The 25,058-nt window shown below is 35.9% G+C and overlaps 1 protein-coding gene across 1 annotated transcript in view; it reads right to left on the bottom strand.

Annotated features, from left to right (window-relative positions):
* Positions 1–25,058, bottom strand: part of Txndc16 (thioredoxin domain containing 16) — a 62,385-nt gene that overhangs the window by 12,711 nt on the left and 24,616 nt on the right. Inside the window, 9 exon segments of the mRNA XM_013012200.1 lie at positions 1,320–1,404; positions 4,604–4,740; positions 5,302–5,470; positions 9,732–9,791; positions 10,312–10,455; positions 13,374–13,497; positions 18,564–18,624; positions 19,581–19,747; positions 22,938–23,146. Coding sequence (XP_012867654.1) covers positions 1,320–1,404; positions 4,604–4,740; positions 5,302–5,470; positions 9,732–9,791; positions 10,312–10,455; positions 13,374–13,497; positions 18,564–18,624; positions 19,581–19,747; positions 22,938–23,146 — 1,156 coding nt within the window.

Raw genomic sequence — 25,058 nt, 5'->3', positions numbered from 1 at the left:
ATGAAAAGCTCACTGTTAAGAAAAAAATTAACTCGATTTCCACACAAACTTGTCTTCCATGTGAGGCCACCTAAGGAAATTCAGGAACCTTGACAAACTTGATATAAAAATAGCAATAGACAATAATCCATATCAATCCCTCTAACCCCCAATCCCAGCACAACTAATTCATCAAGAAAAGGTCTAGACAGGGTTTGGAACACTGAGTGGCTCTTGACCTTTTTAGATTGATCACAACACATTTTTAGTACAGTGATGGCAGAAAGTTAGCTATATATTAGACTATGCCTATAAAGTAGTTCCTATGTCTCATTTTATACACAAACAGGATTCAGAGAATGATAAATAGCAGACAACAAATTCAAATAAAGCAATCTCGACACAAAATGTATGCCCAAGTCTGCCTTCCTAAGACTTTTGCTAACTGAATCTTAAAAGAAATTTCTCTGAATTAAATAGGGAAATGTTTTGTGTGAAATTACCAGTGAGGTTAGCCATATGTATAAAAATTTAATTCGTGCCAGATCATCTAGAAGCCTCTTGGTCAACCAGTTCATTATAAACAAAACACATTGAAAAGTATTAGCATCATTCTGTGGACCATAATTAAATACATATTGAGAGATGAAAATAGTAAGTGATCATGCATTATCATATGGATATGTTTTCTGGTTTAGGATATAGTTTTAAAAAATCACTTATTGTACAAAATAAAGTGCAGCTTCACCATCAAGAGCAGTGTCAAAGATGAGAGATTTGATCACAGAAATCAAAAGTAGGAATATTGTAGTCAGGAGGTAAGAAAGACAAACTACTTGGGCTTACTGAATAAATCAATTTGCACCTAATATGATGTGTATTAGTAACAGTCTCCAAATTTGAAGTCTAGTTCTTCATCCTACAGGAATGAAAATTTGGACAATCCATAGGAGCCCCATCTTCCACATACAAAGCAACGTAAGTGGCTGTAAGATGCTGATCTTTTAAAGTATATTTTTGGCAGCAAACAAAAGCAGATACTCAATAAGTAAAACTCTCTAAAGATCATGACAATTCTAAAGAACCAAAGCTTCAGGAAATATAGTACCCCAAGAGGAAAATTTTTACAGGAAGATGAAGTATAAATCCAAGATTATCCTGTGGGCACTTCAACGTAAAGTAAAAGAATAAAGAATCTAAACAGTCTGGCACTTCCCAGATCTTCCTAGAAGGAAATTTAAATTTTATTTATGGTACTGCTCTTTCTTCCCAAATCAGCTACCTAAACTACACATTATACTGTTTAGCTTCTTCCTAAAATTAGAAAAGCAGTAACTTACAATATCCAAACATCATCTTCAGAGTAAATTCCAGTAATGGCATGCCCTTTTAGGTAGTTTCCTGCTTCAATGAAATATTCTTTTGCTGTAGAGACAAAGACAAGAAAAAAATTTCTGAGACCTTTACTATTATGTGCACTGTTCAACTGATGACCAGATTTATAGATGATAGTATTTTACTCCTAAGGCATGGTAAATGGAGACAGGCATCCTATATGTATGCTAAAAAGAGAAACAACTATGTAAAATGATGTACACTTCAAAAATCACAAACTTGAATTGGGTGTCAGGCTCACACCTGTAATCCTAGCAACCTGGGAGGCTACTAACAGATCATGCTTTAAGGCAATCCCAGGCGGAAAAGTCTGTAAGACCCTGTTGAACCCACAGCTGGGCATAGTGGCACATGCTTGTGATTCTATCTTTGTGGTAGAATCTCTGCCGCAAACCAGGCCTAGGCAGAAAAGTTCATGAGACTCTTTATCAGCAGAAACTGGGCATAGTGGCATGTGCCTATCATTTTACCTATGATAGGAAGTTAAATATAGGTGGATAACTGTTCAGGCCCACACCTAGAGAGGAAGCAAGAATCTATCTCAAAAATATCAAGCACAGCTTGGTGCTGGTGCTCATGCCTGTACTCTGAGCTACTCAGGAGGCTGAGAATGAGGATCATGGTTGGAAGCCAGCTTGAGCAAGAAAGTCCAACAAACTCTTTAATTAACTACCAAAAGCCAGAAGTGGAAGTACGACTTAAGTGGTTGCCTTCTAGTATTGAGCAAACAAGCTCAGGAACAGTACCAAGGCCGCTGAGTTTAAGCTTCTAGACCAGCACACGCACACACAGACACACAGACACAATTATAAAATGGAAAAGTTCCTATGTGCACAAAAGACTGGGAAGTTTAGTCTTCTAACACTGTTCACATTAGGACTGTGTAACTATGAGAATTTTTGTCTTATTTTCTTCATTTTCTGTAACGTAGTTGTTACTTTTTCAATTTTGAGTATTTGTGCATCAGTCTTTCCTCATGTATTAATATATTCCAAAATAAAAGCTACTATTTCTATAGATTTCAGAATGTTTTCATAAATAATAGCATATCCTGGATGTAATCACACTCTTTTAACCAAGAAGTGAGTTTGAATTAAGTAACTGTGGACTAATGAGAAAAGTGCAGATGCTGACTTAATACTAAATGAAGCATTCTTGTTAAGTGAAAGACAATTGCTAGCTCAGCCCTGTGTACCAAAGATTTATAGCAGCACAAATAGAAAATGTTGATGAAAGAAGTAAGCCATAAAGCACCTACAGGGCTAAGCATGCTGAGCCTGCAGATCTACACCCTAGCAGTCAGCAATGTCATCACTGGGTAGCCATGAGGTTCTCTTTTAAAAGAATATATATTCTCCACAAGATTAAAAAAATACGGTTGTAAGAAAAGCAAACTAACCAACCAAGGTGGCTCAGTCAGTCTTTTGGGAGCATTTAGAGCTCATAGATTTAAATTTATATATGTATGTATGTATTTATTTATTTAAGTCATAGATTTAATGAGAAACTGGTAACTCCTTAAAATATTTTTCCTACCAAAGTAGGAAAGATTCATAAGAAAACAAACAACTACAAAAGGACTTGCTGGTTTACTTTTGTTTCTAAGAAAAACAGCTAAATTCTTATCAATGGATAAACTTTTATCTACCATAATGGAAACTTTCTGATTCTTCTTTGACAAGTTACAGTGGAAAGAAACCGTATTCTCACATAAATTCCTCATACAGAAGCCTCTCTATTCCTGAATATACTTGCTGAAAGTCTCTTCATTTAAAAAAAAATACTAAGTAACTATGGAATGGGAAGATGTAAGGCTGTAGACTTCAGATGACCTACTAATTCAGGCTACATATTTTTTTTCTGAACATTCAAAACTAGGAATATTCTTCAGTTCCTAAATGAAAATTACATATATGGCAGAAAATATACAGTGATCTCAAATACAAGGAAATAATTATCTAAACCAAAAGATATATAAATTTTTTGTACTATAAACCTTATTTGGGGTATATATATAAATGATGAATTAGTGCACTGGCAGCCTTAGCTACATGGGAGCATGGGAGGCTGAAGTGGGAAGAGAGTTTGAGCCAGGGAGTTTTAAGACCAGGCAGTTTCTGGCCCTATCAAAGATACAAGCAAAATACACATAGTCTGTACATATACAAAAAAGCATATGAAATGCCAGTAAAGCACATTTTATGTATTAAGGTAATATATGTATGAAGCTAATATTCACCTAGAAGACAGAACAGGCAATAAAAACAAGAAAATGAAAGAACCACTTTATGGAAATTAGTCAGCATTCCTACTAAAAATCAAGAAAAACTGAGCACTGGTGGCTCTTGCCTGTAATCCTACTTATCTGAGGATCACCATTCAAAGCCAGCCTAGTCAAAAGACTCTATGAGACTCTTATCTCCACTTCACCAAAAGCTGGAAGTGGCTCCCCTCGGAGAACTTCAGCTTTGAGCAAAAAAGCCAAGCAACAACATGAGGCCCTGAGTCCAGCCCCAGTAATGGCATACACAAGAAAAAGAGTTGCATATATAATTTACAATTTTACAATGAACACAATTTACAGAGGACAAAATTATTTCACTAAGAATCTAAACCATTAAATATTCTAAAAATCCACACAAAGACTAAAACATATTCTCCATATGCAGAGAGATAAGGAAAACAGCATAAACATTACAGACAAATTCTGGAATAAATGTATATGTATATATATTCTGGAATATATGTATATGTATATATTTATATATTCTGGAATATACGTATATGTATATATTTAACTTAATTGAACTTTACATAGTCATAACATTTTTAAAGCTACAATGGTAAGAGTATACAAGTACGCTAAGATAAAATTATAAAGATAAAAAATTATAAAGATAAAACAAAATATTAACTTAGATACTCTTTTAAAATTAACCTCAAGCCAGGTATTGGTGGCTCACATCTGTACCTAGCTACTCAGGAGGCTGAGATCTGAGGATCACAGTTCAAAGCCATCCTGGGCAGGAAAGTCTGTGAGGCTCTTATCTCTAATTAACTACCCCCCCAAAAATGGGTCAAAGTGGTAGAGCACTAGCCTTGAGCAAAATAGCTCAAAGACAATGCCCAGGCCCTGAGTTCAAGCCCCCAGGTCCAACACACACACACACACACACACACACACACACTCAACAACTAGAAAGCAATTTTAAAGCTCACCTCTACTTACCTGTTATCATGGCTGGATTAAACAGTCCCAGTACTGACACATTAGAATAGGCAATCAGGTCTTTATATAATTCTCCACTTAAATATTCTTCTGCTTCTTGGATTGAGGCTATGTTTACTGGACATGAAATCCTGTTGCTGGATGAATATACAACTATATTCAAAATCAATTTTTAAAAGTAATTTTCAGCTTCTTAAAAAACATTAAACTTAGCAAGAAATATATACACAAGATAAATATCTACCAATATAAAGACAAAAAATCGATTTAATTAAGCCAGGCACCAGTGGCTCATGCCTATAATTCTAGCTACTGAGGAGGCTGTAATCTGAGGATTGAGGTTCAAAACCAGAACAGGAAGGAAAATCTGAAAGACTCTTATCTCTACTAAACTACAAAAAAAAACCTGGAAGTGGAGCTGTGGCTCAAATGGTAGAGTGCTAGCCTTCAGCACAAAAGCTCAGGAACAGCACCCATGCCCAGAGTTCAAGCCCCACGACTATCACACACACACACACACACACAAATCAATACAATTAAAAAAGTGTTGAAATGTGCAAAGACTCTATTTAACAATATTTACTCTGTGATTTCAGTTCTAGTATCCTTCTTAATGTGTTAACAGTATATCAACAAGGTAAGAGAATTGAAACTCCAAGCTCCAATCTTTAGAAATAATAGTAAAGCTGAATACTTACAGTTGGATAAACTTTAAAAGTGCTTCAGTCCCTAACATACCATCATATGACACTGGGTTCTCGCCTTCCTTGTACATCTTTACCACAGGAAATTCAGTAACATTTTGCTTAGTGCATGTATCAGACCAATCTGCACAATTTATTATAGTAAGAAGCATAGTGGATGTGCCTGAAGTGAACAATTATAAATGATAATTAACATTTTAATATTTCAGTTATAATTAATTCTGCTTAGAATGTCATTTTCTTCTCAGTCCATTATCTGATTTTAATCTTTTGTGGTGTAACACTCTAACTTTTTTAAAATTCATTTTTCTTTTTTGTGTGTGTGCCAGTCCTGTGCTTAAACTCAGGGCCTGGGTGCTGTCCCTGAGCTTTTTTGCTCAAGACTAATACTGTACCTCTTGAGACACAGCTCCAAGTCTAGAATTTTGGTGGTTAACTGTATATAAGAGTCTCACAGACTTTCCCATCTGGGCTGGCTTCAAAGCATGGTCCTCAGACCTCAGACTCCTGAGTAGCTAGTATTATGGGCATGATTCATGGATGTCTGGTTCTTCCTTTATTTTTTCTTTTTTTAACAAAGCAGTTTATGAATAGAAGATAGCTTGATCAATGCCATCCCTTTCAACATTCCCACCCATCTCTCTCCTACCCATTCCTTCCCTCACTCTTCTTAATTTTGTAGGATGTATACATTGTTTGTTTTTTTTTTACTGCATTCTGCCCCACTTCTCTTCAATTGTCGATCCCTTTCTTCTTGACCCTACCCTACCCCTTTCACGACCTCACTTCCTAGTGTTTTATTTTGCTGAGCTTTGATTTTGACTTTCTAAGGAATTACACTATTTGACTTCTCCTCTGAGTCTACTGTATTTCAGTTAGTACATTTGTATACATTTGCATACTACAAATGTATTTATGTTTATAAGCTCAATCTAGCTTCTACATGTTAGGAAAAAATGCATCCCTTTTCTCTCTGGGCCTAACTTACTTCACATAATATACAAGATAGTTCATGAAGATGACAAAACTAGCCAAAGAATAATGGAAGAATTCATGGAGAACGAGAACACAAATAAAAAGCTTAACAAATTCCAAAAGATGGCAAATGAGTCCACTGAAAAAACAGATACTCAAGTGTAAGAGATGAAAGACAGCACAGATAAACAAATCAATAAAGTAAAGAATAAGAAAAAGTCAATACTAGATCTTCCTTTCTTTCTGTTGGTTTTTAACCTACCCTTTTTAGTTTATTCTTTTCAGTCCCTTTTTGTAGGCTCTTCTACTAAGAGTTCAGAGTTGCTCAATGTTCAATTTAGAGTGCTTTCTTTCTTCCTCAACACTGTATTTAAACACTCTCAACCCACCAACAATTTTGTCTTAAACTTACACTTTTTAGCCCAGACTCAGATAGACTTACCAGTTCACTTCCCTGTAAATAGAAACATCTTCAAACTCTTGTCTCTAAAACCAAATACAATTCCCTATGTCACAATGAGATCCCTCTTGTAATAATGTATACTAAATTAAAAGGAAATATGACTTCCTTCCTGTAGATAATGGTAAAGATTGCCACTTGAGTGCAACTCAGAAAATCAAGTATTGTCTTTCATGTGCCCTGTTCCTAGTCTCTCCAGGTCTACTCAACCACTATCTTTGTACTTTTACCACTTCAGTTTTAAATGTCTCCAGTTACAGCTCATCTCCAATTATCTTTTCACTTTTACCACTTCAGTTTTAAATTTCTCCAACTACAGTTCCATTTCTCTTAATAAGGTGTCATTTGTTCTGGGGTAACTACAAAGGCTACAATCTACTTCCCGAAAATCATTCTCTACAATAATGCTAGAGATACTTTTCAAACCTCACATGAAAAAGAGGTATCACCCCAAGTTTTTAATAATGAATTTTTTCCTTCATATTTTCAAAGATGATAGCATACAGAGGCATAACTTTTCACTTCAGATTTAGTGAGCTATAACTGATGTGTATTTTTTCCCCTGTGCTTTTTATAGTACCTGATACATGGTATATACCAAAACTGTATGGAATGTACTCTAATACTTTAAAAAAACATTAAATTTCTTATGCTAATGTACATTAACACTTGAACAGTGCATGAGCATACATAAAGGTAAGCCCTTATTTCTTCCAAAAGCAGACTCAAGTTACATCTTGGCAAAATTCTTCTATGTTTTAACAATGTCATCTGTAAGTGCCTGGTGATTCTTGATCACACAAAGTGGCATGTTATAGTCCCATCCACGTAGGGAATGTAGTGACATTGCAGACACAGATGCTTCCCTTCAAAAGGCATTTGCAACATGCTTTTCACTGCTAAAAATGTCAGTATTACTTTGTCCCTAATGAAGCTGAAAACCTTAATATTATCTTTAAAACTGGAAAAAGAACACTGATACATGTTATTAAAAGTTATACAGCTATGCTGGGCATCGGTGGCTCATGCTAGCTAATGCTAGCTACTCAGGAGGCTGAGATCTGAGGATCACAGTTCAAAGCCAGCCCAGGCAGGAAAGTTCATGAGCCTTTATCTCCAATAAACTATTGGAGTGGCACTGTGGCACTGTGGTAAAGCCCTAGCCATGAGCACAGAGAGGCTCAGGGACAGAGCCCAGGCCCTGAGTTCAAGCCTCAAGATGGGGGGAAAAAAAGTTATACAGCTAAAATTTTTATTATTTTTCTGTTACATGGTTTCAAGATTTACTCATATTTCAATCTAGTCATCTAATAGTCTGACATACCTATAGCATTATACCCCATATACTTTTTCAATGCACTGACTACAAACAAAATTCCTTACCTGAAGAATGTGATAGTCTCTTTGATACAGATACTATAAAAGAACAAAATTTGAACATTTGCTGCCACCTTGTGACTAAGAGGGAAAAAATGTTCTTCATTGTCTTAAGCTGAGATGAAAAATAGATTTTCCCAAGAGTTCACAATAGAAGACAGATTGTAGAAATAATATCCAAAATGCTATCATGTTTTCTTAATTTAACACTATAGTACAGGTTAAGAATACTAGTCTAAAAATCTGAAATCTCACCTATAATCCTAGCTACTTGAAAGGGCGAGATCACAGTTCAAAGCCAGCTAGGGCAGAAAAGTCCATGAGACTCTGATCTCTAAATAACCATCAAAAAGCTAGAAGTGGAGCTGTGTCTCAAGTGGAAGGGCACCAGCCTTGAGAGAAAAAGCCAAGAAACTCAGGCCAAGGCCCTGAGTTCAAGCATAAAATATGAAAAATTAAATTAAAATCTGAAATGATCCAAAATCTGAAACTTTCTGAGTACTGTTATAATATCACAAGTAAAAATTCTACAACTGAATTCCTGTGACCAATCACAACTAAGTCACATTAAACAAAACTGCATAAAATTACCTGCAGGCTGTAGGTAGAATTAATATGTGTCCCAAATTAGTTATTTGCTTTTCTATTCTACAAACACATACAACTTGACAACTAAGTGTGGGAGTTAGGCTCATGCCTCCACTCCCAGCTACCAAGAAGGAAGAAGTCAAACACCAACTCAGGCAAAATAGTGAGATTTCCATCTTTTAAAAAGGCCAGATATGGTTGCATGTACACATGTGTGTGCACACATAGATACACATGCACACACACACAGATGCACACGCACCCCTCTCATCCAGGTTAAGTAAGATCTTAGGATCACAGCTGAAGGCTGACCCAGGATGAATATCAACACCTCTATCTAAAAAGTAACCTAAATCAAAAAGTACTGGAGACGTGCTTCAAGGGTAGGCCACTTGCCTAGAACAGATAAGGTCCTGAGTTTAAAACCATCCAAAATAACAACAACAAAAAACCCCAAACAAACAAAAGCATGGTAGATAATATGCCCAGGGCAGCCAAGATTAAACCTGTGTCAGTGTTTTTGCTGGAAAGATGATATGGACATTTTGAGTTAAAGACCAATCCCTGGACTCTTATTTGCTTATCAATGGATCTGTTTTCACAAAATACCTAAATCCTAGTCCATGAGGAGCTATGTAACCTCAAGATACTAAAATCTTTGATCTTTCACTAAAGAAACCATGAAACTGAGTTTTTGTGTCAAATTTTTGCTTACAGTGTTTAATAGTAACAGGCAGAGTAGACACTAGACAAATGCTTGTTACATGACTGAATTTAATCCAAAAAGTTAGTGGATTAACTGTGTAGTCACAAATATTTAATAAATGGGCTCTTGTTTCCACAAAGTGTTGTCCCATGAGAACTGTCTCAGAGAATTCTTAATAGTCTTAGTTTATTAATTTAATCACAAAGACACAAATGACCTGAAATTTTATATAATTTTCTATATGTTTATAATGGCAGTTTTGAAAAAAAAATAGATCTCAGAATCAGGAAAATAATCATGCATCCCACAGAATAATACCTTTCAATTTAGCTGCCACATCAACATAGGATTGGAGAAATGCCATGGATACTGCATGCCCTGCATTAAAATAAAAGATTCAGCAGACATTAGAACACATATATCCAAAGCATTCATGAACAAATGCACAGCTTTTTGAGATTTTCCAAATTTTTATTTCCAAATAAGAAATATCCTAACAGAGGCTCACTATTATCCAATCACTTTAAAGGGTTCAAATACAGTTAATTTTTATAAGCTAAAATACAGTTAATTTTTATACTTAAGCTAAAAGTAATATAATTGAATGGCTATTTTTAATATAAACATTGTATTCCCTTAGGAATCTATAAGAACTAATAATACACTAAAAATGATTAGCTTGAGTCAGAATACCTAGATTAAACATTAACCTTTAATTTGTAAATTACATATATAGAAATGTATACAGTCTGAAAGTTAGTGCTTCAATGCGTGCAATCTACTTAGAACATGTAAAGGCTGTCATTTTAAAATGTAAATACACAGAATGCTAAAATAAATGGTGTCTACTATAACTGTCATAATACATAATATGGTGTCTCTAAAGGCTTATACTCACAACCAGCATAGAAGAGCACTAAGCTGTCAGAGGCCATTACTGTCTCATTAAAGGTCTCTTCTGTTAGTTCCACTGTTAGCTCCAAAGGTAATTGTCTCTTCCTATCTCTGAAGACAGTTTCTTCCACTTCATCATCTTGAACATCTAAATGTTTAAAAAAATATGTTACTTTATCCAGGTGCCAGTAGTTCATGCCTGTAATCCTAGTTACTCAGGAGGCTGAGATCTGAGGATTGTGGTTCAAAGCCAGCCCAGGCAGTAAAGTTCACGAGACTCTTATCTCCAATAAACCACCAGAAAATGGAAGTGGCCCTCAAGCTCAAGTGGTAGAGCACTTGCCTTGAGCTGAAAAGCCCAGGGACAGCACCCAGGCCCAGAGTTCAAGCCCCACAGTGGACAAAAAAAAAAAAAAAAGATACAACTACAACTCTTCTCATAAGCAAGCATATGAAAATTTGGCATTTTATTTTTTTAAAAAAACTTTTCAATTGACACTATCTAAATAAAATGTATGAAATTTAGAAAACTCTGCTGTTGCCTGGCTTCCTCTCTAAATGACTCTGATGCTTTCTGATCCAGAGATTATAAATTTTAGTCAATCCCAGAAGTAGTTACTGATTTTGTTCTGCAAATAATATTAATATTGCTATTTTGTTTCTAATCACTATTTCAAATCCTGAAAGTACCCAAAAATACTCATAGTACAGTGTTAACTTTTACTATTTATCAAGCACTTTGGTAATCACTAGGGTAAGACATTGTCCTTGATCACAGAGAGCTCTGATCAATGGAAAAGCCAGACAATAAACTGATGAATAAATGAATTAATATATACTGATAAACTCATCAATTTATGAAGGAAGATAAATAGTACAGGTGAGAGACTGTAACAGAAAAATGTAGATTAGACAATCTAAAACATTATCAGCAGGTAATCAAGAAAAGATTCTAGCTTTCCTGTGTAATAGAAATGACAAAAAAGGGAGAGAGAAGATTACATGTACAGACATAAAATCATGCATTACTAAGGGCCAATATCTATTACAGACAATGGGAAGCTAAAATGGAAAAAAAACCAAATCTATAAAGGAAATAATAGAATCAGGTTGAGGGAAGAAGGCAGGTAGACAGTTAAAAGAAAAGGCAAAAGATAGTTAAAAGAGAGAACAAACTAAAGCCACTTAGAAAGCATGAACACAGGAATCTTCAACAGGCAGCTCCTGCTGAGGACAGAAATCTTATTAAATAAACCAAGACAAGTCCCCAAAAGGGTTGGAGCATATGAACCATAATAAGAACACAGCAAGGAACAAGAAGCCAGAACTCAGATCTGCCAATGTAATACTAAAGCATTGGAGAAGAAATCCTGCCAGGATCACAAAAATCCTAACCTTTGCAGGCCACAAAAGAGCTAGGGCTCAGCTCAAACAGAAAACTGACTACTCATAACGGTTAAGGTTCTTATTAAATTTATAATCTTGACCATAATAATAGATGGACCTCATGAAAAGAATGTGTAAATTGCTTCCTTCTTGGGGCTCACGATAATGACACTATATAAAAGATTAAAGAACTCATTAAATGGGACATAAAAATGAACAAGACATGATCTTTGATGGAGATACTAACAGACTATGGAAGCAAAAAGAAATGGAAATGAGCATTTACAGTTTGTAAATGTTATGTTATGAAAGACATATTTGGGATGATAATGATAATAAAGAAGCTCATGTTACAATTCTAGTCCAGATGAGCTCAGGTCTAATCCAACCTCCACCACACACCATTAGTGTGACCTTGAACAGATCACATAACTGAAAAAACAAATGTAACATCTATAAAATGAAGGTAACATTAGTTAACTCACAGGATAATAAAGTCATGTGTGTGGAAAAGCCTTGAGAATTAGAGAATAAATACTTCTATAAACACCAACAGAAGACTTATAAAAACAGAACTGTTAAAAAAGAAATACTAAAATGTTATCAAAATTGACTCTATACTGTTAATAATCAGACTCCCAAGTACAGACACCATAACATTTATTACAATTTTATCTCCTAGTAATAAATATAAAGGAGTAATAAAAATATCCTATGGCTTCTAAATGGAATTTTTAAACATGGATTAGACTGGTTAAAAGATATTGAATGGGCTAGCAATGATGAAGATATATTGTATTCATAAACTTCTTTGTTGAATGGCAACTTCTTTGTATAATTACTTAAAGATAATATAAAAATTGTTTTAAAGATAAAGGTATCGGATGCTAGAAGGGTGATATGTAACAATGAAGGTATATCTTTGGGATAGAGGTGAGACTCAAGTGGTAGAGCTCCTGCCTAGCAAGCTAAGGCCCCGAGTTCACATCCAGCATCAAAAACAAAAAAATACATACATACTAAATACAATATAGCCTCCTAACACCTTTCAAACAACAGTCTAAACATTCACATGGTGATGAGGATTTTCTTAGGAGAGGATCACAAGGTCTCAATAGCTATGTGCATATGATCATATGCTTATCAGAATGAACTCCATGAAATGGAAGCAGTAAGTTTTTTATTGTACTGTTTGTGGTTCCTTTTTTTCTTTTCTTCTTTCCTTCTTTCTTTGGTTTATTCACTGTTTTTTTTATTTCTTTATCCTTTGTCTTGTATATAAGCTTATCTGATTTGGGGAGGGGAAGGGAAAACAGAAACCATAGGACAAGGGGTGCACCAATTCAGCAGTGAAACCCATTAGACACTATGCTGGAAATGAACTATCACTTGATGGGGAGGGAAGTCAGGAGGGGAAAAACTGGGAGAGAATGAGGGAGGGGTGACACTGTCCAAAGGAAATATACTCATTATCTGACTTATGTAACTGTAACTCCTCTATATCACCTTTACAATAATTTTTTAACTAATTAATTTGATGAATATGATTAAAATTAATTTCTCCAGTTTTCTTCACAGTCTTTGATGTTAATACAATGAATGAGAAAGGTAATCCACTGGAAATTTCACTGACTTTACAGGTGTTAGGCAGGAAGTAGGGTAGTGAGCACTGTAACTTACCCAGATCTAGGTCTTCCACATCATCATCTTCATCTTCTTGTACTTGTTCAACATATATTTTATTTTCCACATGGGAAACTATTGAATCAACATCATGTAAAACTAAATATTCCACTGGAACATCCTAGAAATACATTAATTTGTTACAACTTACTAAAATTTTAGCAAAAAAATGATGTTTTCATTTTTTGACACTGAAACTACACCTTTGAACTTCACTTTTTAAAAAAAGGAAGCAAACACCAAATTACTATCAAAAAAGCATCCAGAATGTTTATATAAACACAAAAAAAGGAATGGAAAATGTCACTTGCTTCCGGTCACAACTGAAACCTGTGAAACATTTGACATATCAGAGCAAGCCCTACCTCAAGATAAAATTGAACATATAGATTGGCTGCAAATTGAGCTAATCAAAATGTTACTTTGATAATCCCAGATCTATGGACTGATCACATTTGATATTCCACAGAATAAAAAAAAATCTTCATCTAAAATAATGATTCTCTGAAGTTGAATTTCCTGTTATCTATAAACATAAAATTACTCTCCATTTCTAGGCACTTTAAGAACACCACATTTTATTCCACTTAGATCAAAATTATTCTATTAAGGTTTCTTTCACTAATGCTCTACTACGACTTTTTAAAAACATGAAATTTAAACCATTTGGTTATGTTAGTAAATAAAGTTTCAAATGCTTTTTCTTCAATATTACATATATATCTTTTAAATGTTTTATTCAAAGCAAGCAGGGTTTTTTTAACAAATAATAAATTTATTAGGTGTGTACAAGTACAAAACACAGCAAGCTGCTGTAGAGGATTATAAATTTGTGCAGGAGACGCATCTGCCCTCAGAGAGCTTACAATCTAGGCAGAAGTTACAAGGATAAATTTGGGTAATCATTGCTTCAAATGACATCAGCAGAGCTTTTGAAAGTGCTCACATCCTTCGAATTCTTTTCCTTGCAGATATAAGACATCTTTTCAATAGGGAAGTTAAATGTGGGAGAGACCTTTTATGGAATGAACTAGTGACCTTGACTTTGCATAGAAGCATCTTTCCTAAGCAGGTTTTTTTTTTATTCCTGCAGAAATGTAATGGATTTGAGAGATGGAGGAGTCAAAATAAATGGAACTGAATTTGTTCCAAATATAATATAAAAATTTTGTATGTAAATTTTTACTAAGTGTAAGAATCCTGCAGAAAACAAGACAAAAATTTTACCTATCTGTTAAGAGGTGAGCAATTTCAGCAAAGCCAATGGCCTCAATTTGTCCCTCTTTGTTACATTTCTCCCCTAAAGATAATCACTACTCTGCCATTCATGACCACTATGGTTTGAATATTTTTTGTCCCCTCAAAATGCCTAGGCTCAAAGTTAAGCACCAGTGATGGAGTAGGAGTTGAGTCCTGTGAAAGGTGCTTAGGTTATGAAGGCAGAGGGATGGAATTAAGTCCATCAGAATCTTCAGAGAATTCCTCTCCCTATCCTATGAAGGCACAGAGAGAGGGTACCATCTGGGAACCACAAATGCATTCTCACTATACACTGTGAGAAATAATAAAATTCTGTTTTCTATAAGCCATCTGATAGATCATTTCTTGTAGAAGCCCAATCAGCTGAAGAATAATCACTCTCTATAAATTCTGCTGATTTGTGAATTTATATAATGAAACTATGCAAGCATAAACTATATCCTTTTTGTGGTTCTTTTTGTGGTTCTTTTTACCAAACAGTGTTTGATCCATGCTGCGAACATATAAAAGTAGGTTTTTTCAGCAGTGTAGTTGTCACAGCGCATTATTCTAATCTATTCATGTTCTATGTTCATGGACATTCTATGTCTGTGGACAGTCTGGGACTACCATAAATAATACTGCTGTGGAGATCACATGTCTGGTGGACATGCACACGCACTTCTGTTGGGCACATACCTAAGAAGGCAAATATGGGTCTGCACAATACAGAGAATTTCAGCTTGGATAGCACTGGAAAGTGTTTCATCATGCCAATCTGCACTCCTAATAGCAGTATATGAAAATCTTGGATTTTCACATCCTTGTCAATACTTGGGATTGTTACTTTAACGATTCTGGTGGGTCACTACTGGGGTTTCTTGTGAGATATATGCATATACATATTTTATATATATATATATATATATATTTCCACCTATAGTCAATTTGCTAACTGGAAAAGGGGAAATGTGTCTCTGACAGTGAAGAGAAAGAATGGTACCATCTCATATGAGTCACTGTAAAACAAGTACCATCACATTAGGAGAGGATGGAATATAATGAAGGTTAGCCTCACTGTGACATATTCTTACCCAAAGTGTCCAAAGGAGCTAATCAACCTTAAAATCTAATGGGAAGAAAGTATAAGACAACCAAGAAATAAGGTAGACAAAAGCAAAAGGAAACTGAAAAATTCATAATTTGAAAAAACAAGCCACTTTTATCCAAAAAGTCATGTCACACAGAGAAAAGGATGGGGAAATTTAAGATACTAAGAGACTTTGAAACCATACCCGATACAATTTCTAATTCTTCACTGGAATTTGGTTTGCAAAGGTTATTATATATTTGGGTCCGGTCGTGGGGCCTGAATTCTGGGCCTGGGCGCTGTCCCTCAGCTCTTCAGCTCAAGACTAGCTAGCGCTCTACCACTTGAGCCACAGCGCCACTTCCGGCTTTTTTCTTTTTGCTTATGTGGTGCTGAGGAATCGAACCCAGGGCCTCAGGCATGCAAGGCAAGCGCTCTGCCACTGAGCCACCTTCCCAGCCCTATAAGAATAATTTTAAGATGAGAAAATTTCAGTATGGACTAACTTTGAAATTAGATTATTAAATTATTGATATATTATTACATTATTAAATATAACTTTAATTGTGATAGTAAGATGGTGATACATACATATATAGAGTACAAATGTAGTATTCAGAGATGTATTTATACATAAAATGTTATCATATCAGAAAAACCAGATGAAGTTATAGGATAAAATGTCTATTGCTGAATCTGGTGGTAGATATATATAGTTACTTACTCTATATTTCTACTTTTTGGCATCACTGGGGCTTTTTTCATGACAAAATGTTTAAAAACAGAATAAAATGGCTTTCACAAACTTATAGTTTTGATTTTTGTTTTGTTGCTGGTCCTGAGTCTTGAATTCAGGGCCTGGGTGCTGTTCCAAAGCTTTTGTGCTTAAGGCTAGTGTTCTATCACTTGAGCCACAGCTCCACTTCTGGTTGCGTGCATGCGTGCGTTTGTAGTTAATTGGAGATAAGAGTCTCACGGACTTTCTTGCCTGGGCAGGAAACCACAATCTTCAAATCTCAGCCTCCTCAGTAACTAGGATTACAAGCATGAGTCACTGGCACCCAACTTTAACATTTGTTGTTTTTTTTTGGGGGGAGGTCCAGTCGTGGGGGCCTGAACTCTGGGCCTGGGTGCTATCCCTCAGCTCTTCAACTCAAGGCTAGCGCTCTACCACTTGAGCCACAGCGCCACTTCCTGCTTTTTCTTTTTGCTTATGTGGTGCTGAGGAATCGAACCCAGGGCCTCATGCATGCAAGGCAAGCGCTCTACCACTGAGCCACCTTCCCAGCTCTTAACATTTGATTTTAATGTCTCTTACTACAAGAATAGTAGCCCCACAAGGAAAAGCACTGCTTTCATGCCCTATCTCAGAACCTAGAACTGTGCCTGATACAATGCAGGCATGAATATGCATTGATACTTATTAGTATTAACAATGCTGGGCTCTGTGCTTAGTCAGCTCTTTAAATCTCATCATTTAACAAAATGTAATAATTCTTCAAAGTAGGCATTACTATTCTCACTTTACAAAGTATGGTCTAAACTAGACAGTATGATTGTATGGAAGACACTTCTAACATTGTTTAATGCTGTTCACTGCCACAGAGAAACACGTATTTGAAGAATTAACATGATGCTTCCAGAAATGTTTTATAACTTTACTTTTACATTATAAGTCCTGTAATACAGTGATTAAGCATATACTGTAACTGTATACCCAATACTACCATCTAGAGATCTTTAAACAAACTCTTTGCCTGGTGGGGTACAACAAAGGGAGCAGAAAGGATGAGTACACAATCCCAGGACTGACAATGAATTTACCAAAGAAACTTGCAGATAAGCTTATCTTTGACAGAAAATCTGTCAACAGAGAGACCTAGCTGAACTTTTTAGTAAGGCAATTTAACAAAATAGTTTCAAAGACTTAAAACTTCCCATTTCCAACAAATGCCTCAGTAGTACTTACTAGTTGCTATGTTGAAAAAGAACTGTACAGGGCAGGGAAGGTGGCACAATGGTAGAGTGCTTGCCTCCCATGCATGAGGCCCTGGGTTTGATTCCTCAGTACTACATAAGCAGAAAAGGTCAGAAGTGGCACTGTGGCTTGCTCTAGTGGTAGCACACTAGCCTTGTACTGAAGAGCTGAGGGACAGCGCCCAGGCCCAGAGTCCAAGCCCCACAACGGACCAAAAATAAAGAGAGAGAGAGAGAGAGAGAAGGAAAGAAGGAAAGAAAGGAAGGAAGGAAGAAAGAAAGAAAGAAAGAAAGAAAGAAAGAAAGAAAGAAAGAAAGAAAGAAAGAAAGAAAGAAAGAAAGAAAGAAAATGAACTGTACAACTTGTGGGTGGGGACAGGAGGGAAAAATTAGGAGAAAGCAAAGGAAGGGGTGACATCCTCCAAAAAAGAAATGTACTCTTTACTTGACTTACGTCATTGTAACCCCTCTGTAAATCACCTTTATAATAACAATAAAAACATAAATAAAATGAGGGAAAACACACACACAAATTCCTGTTTCTTTTGACAAATTTCACTTCCAGAAATTTTGCCAAAGCAAAGGATCAGTGATGCTCAAACTTCCCACAAAGACAGGTATTGTCTCTCAAGAGAAAGTCATGAAGTATAATCTAAGGGTAGGGTTAATTGGAGGATATATAGCAAAATCTTGATTTTCTTTAATAAACTATTACCTAAGTAAACATTATACACACTGCACAAGAGACAGACACCAAATTAAAATATTATTAGCAACTATATTTGCAATTCACAGATTTTCCATGACACACATCACTTGAGCCCACACATGCTGGTTTCCCTTAGAGAAGGGGCCACATGACAGTTCAGATGAGGACTGACCTTTGCTGCCTTTCTGAAGACCACGTTAGCATGCTGAGGAATGCTCACCTCCAAAGAATCCCTTTTTTAAAATGGAAATAAACATGTTATGCTAATGTGAAAACTAACAGTCATCCAGGATGTCAATCTAAACAAAACTAAGTTCTTACTAAAACACACTGTTTACATAAATACAGAGCATTACAATGATGTGTTTTAGAAAATTCACATATAAATACAAACCAAATTTTCTCATTTCCTTTTTTTTTTTTGTTTTTGTTTTTTTTGTTTTTGGTGGTGGTAATATTGGGATTTGAATTCAAGGACCCTGAACTTGCTAAGTGGGTACTCTACCATCATGCCCCCAGCCCTTTTTGCTTTCATTATATTTCAGACAACTCTCCAGTTTTTTCCTGGGGTTAGCCTCAAACTGTAATTACCTATGCTTTCTAATAGCTGAGATTACAGATACAAACAACCATGTCACCCTGTTGCTTACAACAGGGTTTCGTTCATTTTTGCTGGGACTACCCTCAAACCACAGTCCGAGTTTCTACCTCAGAAATAGCTAGAATTGCAGGCATGAGTCAACATGCCTATTTTAACTTTAATTGAGCTTATAATTAATTGAGTTCACCAATTCTTCTAACAATACTTGGATCAATTAAAGAGTTGAGTTTATATGACTAAATGGCCACATTAGAAATAGAAAATTATACTCGGGTGCCAGTAGCTACTCAGGAGGCTAAAATCTGAGGATCGCAGTTCAAAGCCAGCCTGATCAGGAAAGTTCATGAAACTCTTATGTTCAGTTAACCACCAAAAAACCAGAAATGGAGCTGTGGCTTAAGTGATAGAGCACTACTGTTAAGCAAGAAAGCTCAGATACAGGACTCAGGCCTTGAGTTCAAGTCCCAAGACTGGTATAAACACACACACACACACACACACACACACAAGGATAAACACACACACACACACACACACACCAAAATTCATGCTTTGCTAGTTATACTGAATATTCAATGTACAATGTACCTTAGCAAGAGCAGCACTCCCGCTTTCCCCAGGAGACGCCATGCAACCCACTCAGCGGTTCTCCTGTCAGCTTCATATGTAGCCTGTTGACTGACAATAAACACCAGTGGTAATCCCAGCTGGAGATGAAGAGTTGAAACTTGTTGAGGATCTTCAGCAACTTCAGTCTTCATTTAGAAAAAAGAATATAATGTGGTCATTGTGTGATAACAATGTTCCAACATTTGGACCTAAGACTTCCAAAGGCAATGTGAAATAAATCCAGCATTACTAAAAATGTTATAATTTACTAACCTTAATTATTCCAATGTAGTCATATAGTTTAAGTATCCCCAAACTAACATCTTATAAAGAATTAAACATAAAATTACAACCATAAAATGTCATGAGTGATGGCACACTCTTATAATCCCAGGAGGTGGAGATTAGGAGGATCAAAATTCAAGGCCAGCACAAGTAAAAAAAAAAAAAATTAGCAAGACTTCCATTTCAACCCATAGCTGAGTATGGTAGTTTCCAACTGTAACCTCAGCCATGTGGGAGGCATAGGGTCATATAAGGCCCATAGTAAAACTGTACCCTGAAAAATAAGTAAAAGGAAAGAAGGGAAAGAAAGAAAGGGAAAAATAGGAAGGAAAAAAAGAGAGAGAGAAAAGAGATGATAGAGCATCTGCCTAGCAAGTATAAGACCCTGAGCTCCAACCTAAATATCATAAAAACATTACAAACATAATAGACAGGCATAAGGAAACAATAACAAATTAATGTGGCATTAACAGAGGTAAATATGTCAAAGGAAACAGGATAGCTAAAGAATAAATTTTTCATATAAAAGCATAATATATAACAAATGACACAATCTCAGAACAATGAAGACTATAGGAGTAGCATATGGAATACACATAGCTATTTCAGTCCCTCCAGAAATTGCAGAAAAGATACAAGAGAGGATAGGATTTTTTTACAAAGATAAATGCACAATTGGGAAGGAGAGAAGAGAAAGCAGGAGACAAAAGAAGGCAAAGAGGGAGGCAGGGAGGGGAGGAAGGGAGGAGGCAGGAAAGGGAGGAGGACAGGGAAAAAGGTAGGCAGGGAGGGAAAGAATCCCAAATACCACTGGGGCTGAGGCCAGAAAATGACAAGTTCAAAACTAGACTAAGGAGAAGGAAGAGAAACAAAATTAATAGGATCTTTGATTTTTATGGTTGGGGGATGGAGGTCTTTCTATGTAGACCCCATCCAAGTCTTGTGTTTTTTGTTGTTGTTGTTGTTGTTATTGGTTGTGAGACTTGAACTCTGGGCCTGGGTGCTGTCCCTGACTTCTTCAGCTCAAGGCAAGTGCTTTACCACTTCAGCCACAGCACCACTTCCGGTTTTCTGGTAGTTAACTGGAGATAAGAGTCTCAGGGACTTTCCTCCTTGGGCTGGCCTCGAACCATGATCCTCAGATCTCAACCTCTTGAGTTGCTTAGGATTATATGTGTGAGCTACCAGTGATCAGCCTCGTCTCAATTTTTGATTCTCTACCTTAGCCTCTTCAGTGCTGGATGACAGGCATGAACTACCATACCAGCTGTATTGTTGGCATTTTCCCATACTATGCTTAATTGAATACCAAATTATGACATCTCCCAAGTTTTAATCTCTCAGTTTCAAAACTAACATTACAAATTACTAATTCCTGGTAAGTATCATAAAATAAAATAGAGATGATCACAGAATCACCTTCCTCAACATCAATCTTAAAAAGTAGTTTTAAAACTCAGAGAAAGAAAATTCATGAGGAAAGACTTTAGGAAATGAGTACAATTTCCAGGAAGAATGTTGTTGCAAGAAAAGAAAAACAAAATAAAATAAACTAACAAAACTCACAAGGCTTTTAGTAAGCTTGGAATGAAACACAATCCTGCCTCTTATTAGTGTGCAGAGAAAATCGTCAGAATTCTCAATAATCCTGAGTATTCTGAGAGAAGGGAATGAGGCAGAGAAAATGGTGAAAAACTGTACAGTGAACTGTACAAGTGAGCTGCAAACCAAGCTCAGGAGGTGTCTTTCCCTGAGAAGCAAATGCATCCCCTCCACTGTAGAAGAAAAGGAAAAGGGCTTATATACTGCTTTCTCTAAAAAAAAAAAAAATTCCTAGCAGTCAAGATCAAATAAAAAATGTTACTTAAAATAAAGAACAAGGAAATGAAGCCAAGAACCTGTGGCTGTCAAACAATGACTCTACTTAAATAAAGAAGGCAGACTTTTTAAAAGGGAAAAATTATGGGTACAGAATATAAGTACTACTGACTTTAATGCTATAAAAATTACATATACTAAAACTATCAGAGAGGCTCAAAGATGAAAATAAATGTATGAAGTTAATTCTCTCATCTTTGAAACATGACTGTTTTACCTAAAATGGAGTTTACAAAAAAAATTCAGCTTTTAAATGTTTTTCCTATGCATTTTCAACACTTCAGACAATATTTCTTAAAGGGCCCTTCGTATGATGAAGCATTCATGAAAAGCACCACAATTCCTCTAGATCTCAGTTTCTTTCTCTTTGTTAAACGCCAACAGGGTTAAAGATACCACATCTTTTTTTCTTTTTCTTTTTTTCTTTTTTTGGTCATGGGGCTTGAACTCTGGGCCTGGGTGCTGTCCCTCAGCTCTTCAGCTCAAGGCAAGTGTTCTACCACTTGAGCCATAGCACCACTTCCAAGATACCACATCTTATTATAAAACAACTTTTAATCTGAACTATCTCTGTGTACAGAGATGACTGATATGTGTCATCTAAAATTCATTCCTCTGTGAAGACACTGGGTGACTTTTCTTTATACTAAACTACACTGCTTAGATTATTTCTGTATAATTCACATGCACCATTACACATATACACATATACATTATGCATATACATGAACTGGGTGAGAAGATATACTGAAGGTTTTACAAACACCCAGAACAACTCTTTACACTTCAGAGAGTAAGCCCCCATCACCCAGTAAGACTCTACTAGACTCTCCGAAGCTAATGCTAAGAGAGTGGGCACAGTGCAAACAATGATTGAAGGGTCCACAAAAGAGGTCTTTTCTTATGATGACCTGGTCTTTCTGACTTGTGAGCTCTCTCCAAGCCCCAGAGTTCATTTGAACTCCCAAAGAATATGTTCACTTCTACAATGTTATATTTAGATATCAACCCAATGACTAATCGAGGCATTAAAACATTAAAAATAAGTCTTTTTACTCTATCATCAATAAAAAAATCCATAAAATGGAAGGAATATGCCCCCAAAAAGGGAAGAGATAAAACTCATAGAAGTAGAATATACCTGTGTGAATCAAATTAAAATAGGCCTCTTACCAACAGAGGTGCTTTCATAGTCTTAACAAACATGTGAATGTTCAGCGTAGTCAGTGGCCGCTCCATTCGTGTTCTTTTACACTGCTGAGCCAGGTCCAGGACAGGTTCACAATGAGAAAAGTAGAGATGTGCGTGTTCGATATTCTCAGAGCTGCAAATTAAAAATTAAAGACTTTCTACTTAAAGTTTATGTGTGATCATTTTACCATCTGAAAAGTTGTAACAACAATCTCTATCACATGCTTTTGAATTATAGTCCTAGTAAGAGGACTCAAAGAGTGTAAAATTAAAATAAATGTGGAAAAATTAGAAAAAGAATGCATGATTCCTTGGGTTTGGCATGGTAGCACATACCTGTAATCCCAGCTACTCAGAAGCCAGAATTTAGCAAGATCTCAGTGTCAGGCCAACTTGGGAAAAATGTTAGCAAGAATCCTGGCAACCAACAAGTTTGCCATAGTTCATTCCTTTAGCTGTGTGGGAAGCCTGGATAGGAGGATTATAATGGGGGAATGGTTTGGGTGAAAATAAAGAACTCTCCAAAACCTAACTAAAACAAAAATGAGCTGAAGATAATGGCTTCACTGGTAGAGCACCTGCCTAGCAAACATGGGGCCATGGTTCAAACCACATACTGAAAACAAAAGGAAGGAAGAAAAGAAAAAGAAAATCAGCCTAACTATTTGAACAAGCCTCATGAGCTGTACAGCACTTCTCTTCCTGACCTCTTTCAGATGGTAGCTTCTAAATTAGGTTCATAGGGAGTCCTATGTGATTTTGTTTTAATAAAAGACTGTCATAGACAATGAGATTATCTTCAAATATAATTGCTTCTACATTTAATTTAAACTCAAAGCTACTTTGAATAAACTTCAGCCCAAACATACCTTAAGGTAAAAACCATGTGACTATTTGTGGGAGTTTGTGTATTTGTATTTGAAATACCACAAAATTTGGCAAAAATGGCTTATAACTAAGTTTTGCCACTCCTTGCAACATGAAAATTCAAAGATAAACTTATAGTGAGGATGAATTTTGCCAAAATTAAAATTGAGGTGCTTTTTTAATCTCCATATGGCATTAGTAGATTCTGGCAAAATAGTACAAATTTTTGTTTTTAAAATGTTTAAATCTTAACATGCATAAACTATTCAAGGTACAGTGATTTCTGATTTTGTTACAAAGAATTCCCATAAAGTCAAGGATTAGAGAATGTCACTTAAAGATTTGTGTAATGCCTAGTATGGGGTCCTGTACTAAACACAAAAGATAAAAATTCATGAGAAAGCTCAAATCCTTGAAGAGCTTAGACTAAAGGACATCCATTTAGTAAACAAATTATAATGTCCCTAATATAAAAGGCTGCAAAGAAGAAAGAAATTTCATTCTGGCCAAGTTGGGTAGGAGAAGGAAGAGCAAGTAGGGAAGGAGAAAGAAGAACATAAAAACCTTCCTTGAATAATGGCTTCTCCAAGAAGACAGGCCTCACTACTCAGGTTCAATGAAAGCATATAACCGCTTAAGGGGAACCTGAGTAGTCACATACTACTACAAGGAAAGGTAAATTTATAGGGTCTCAGTTCAAGTTGGACTATGTATTATAACCTCTGAGATAACAGTCGTGTGGCAAATTCATTTAATCAAGGATCATTTGTTTGCACATAACAGAAACCCAAAAGATGAGAGGTTTACTACTTGTTTAGAAGGAAGAGTATCTCACAGAACACAAGAAAAATTGAAGAACTTTCTTCCCTTCCTACCTCTTCTCCCCCAAATTATTTCACTATGTCAGCTTTTTATGCATTAGCCTCAAGATATTCCAGAACTATAAAACCTCTGGACTTTAAGCAATTATATGTGCTTTGTCACACAGCTAGTCTGTTCTGAAAGGCCAAAAAAGAGTTAGTAAAAACTCAAATTGATCACATTAGCTAGGCATGTTGATACACACCTAACTCCAGCACTTGTGAGAATAAGGCAGGAAGTTCTTCAGTTTGGGGGCATTCTGGGCTACAAAGCAAGTGCCTTGCCAGCCTGAGATACCTGAGACCCTGCCTCAAATCAACGATAGATCGATAGATCGATAGATAGATAGATAGATAGATAGATAGATAGATAGAT

This window comes from Dipodomys ordii, unplaced genomic scaffold (genome assembly GCF_000151885.1).
Source record: "Dipodomys ordii isolate 6190 unplaced genomic scaffold, Dord_2.0 Scaffold16, whole genome shotgun sequence".
In the NCBI taxonomy this organism is placed as follows: domain Eukaryota; kingdom Metazoa; phylum Chordata; class Mammalia; order Rodentia; family Heteromyidae; genus Dipodomys; species Dipodomys ordii.
The sequence above is the reverse complement of the archived record's forward strand: the minus strand, read 5'-3'. Positions and strand labels throughout refer to the sequence as shown.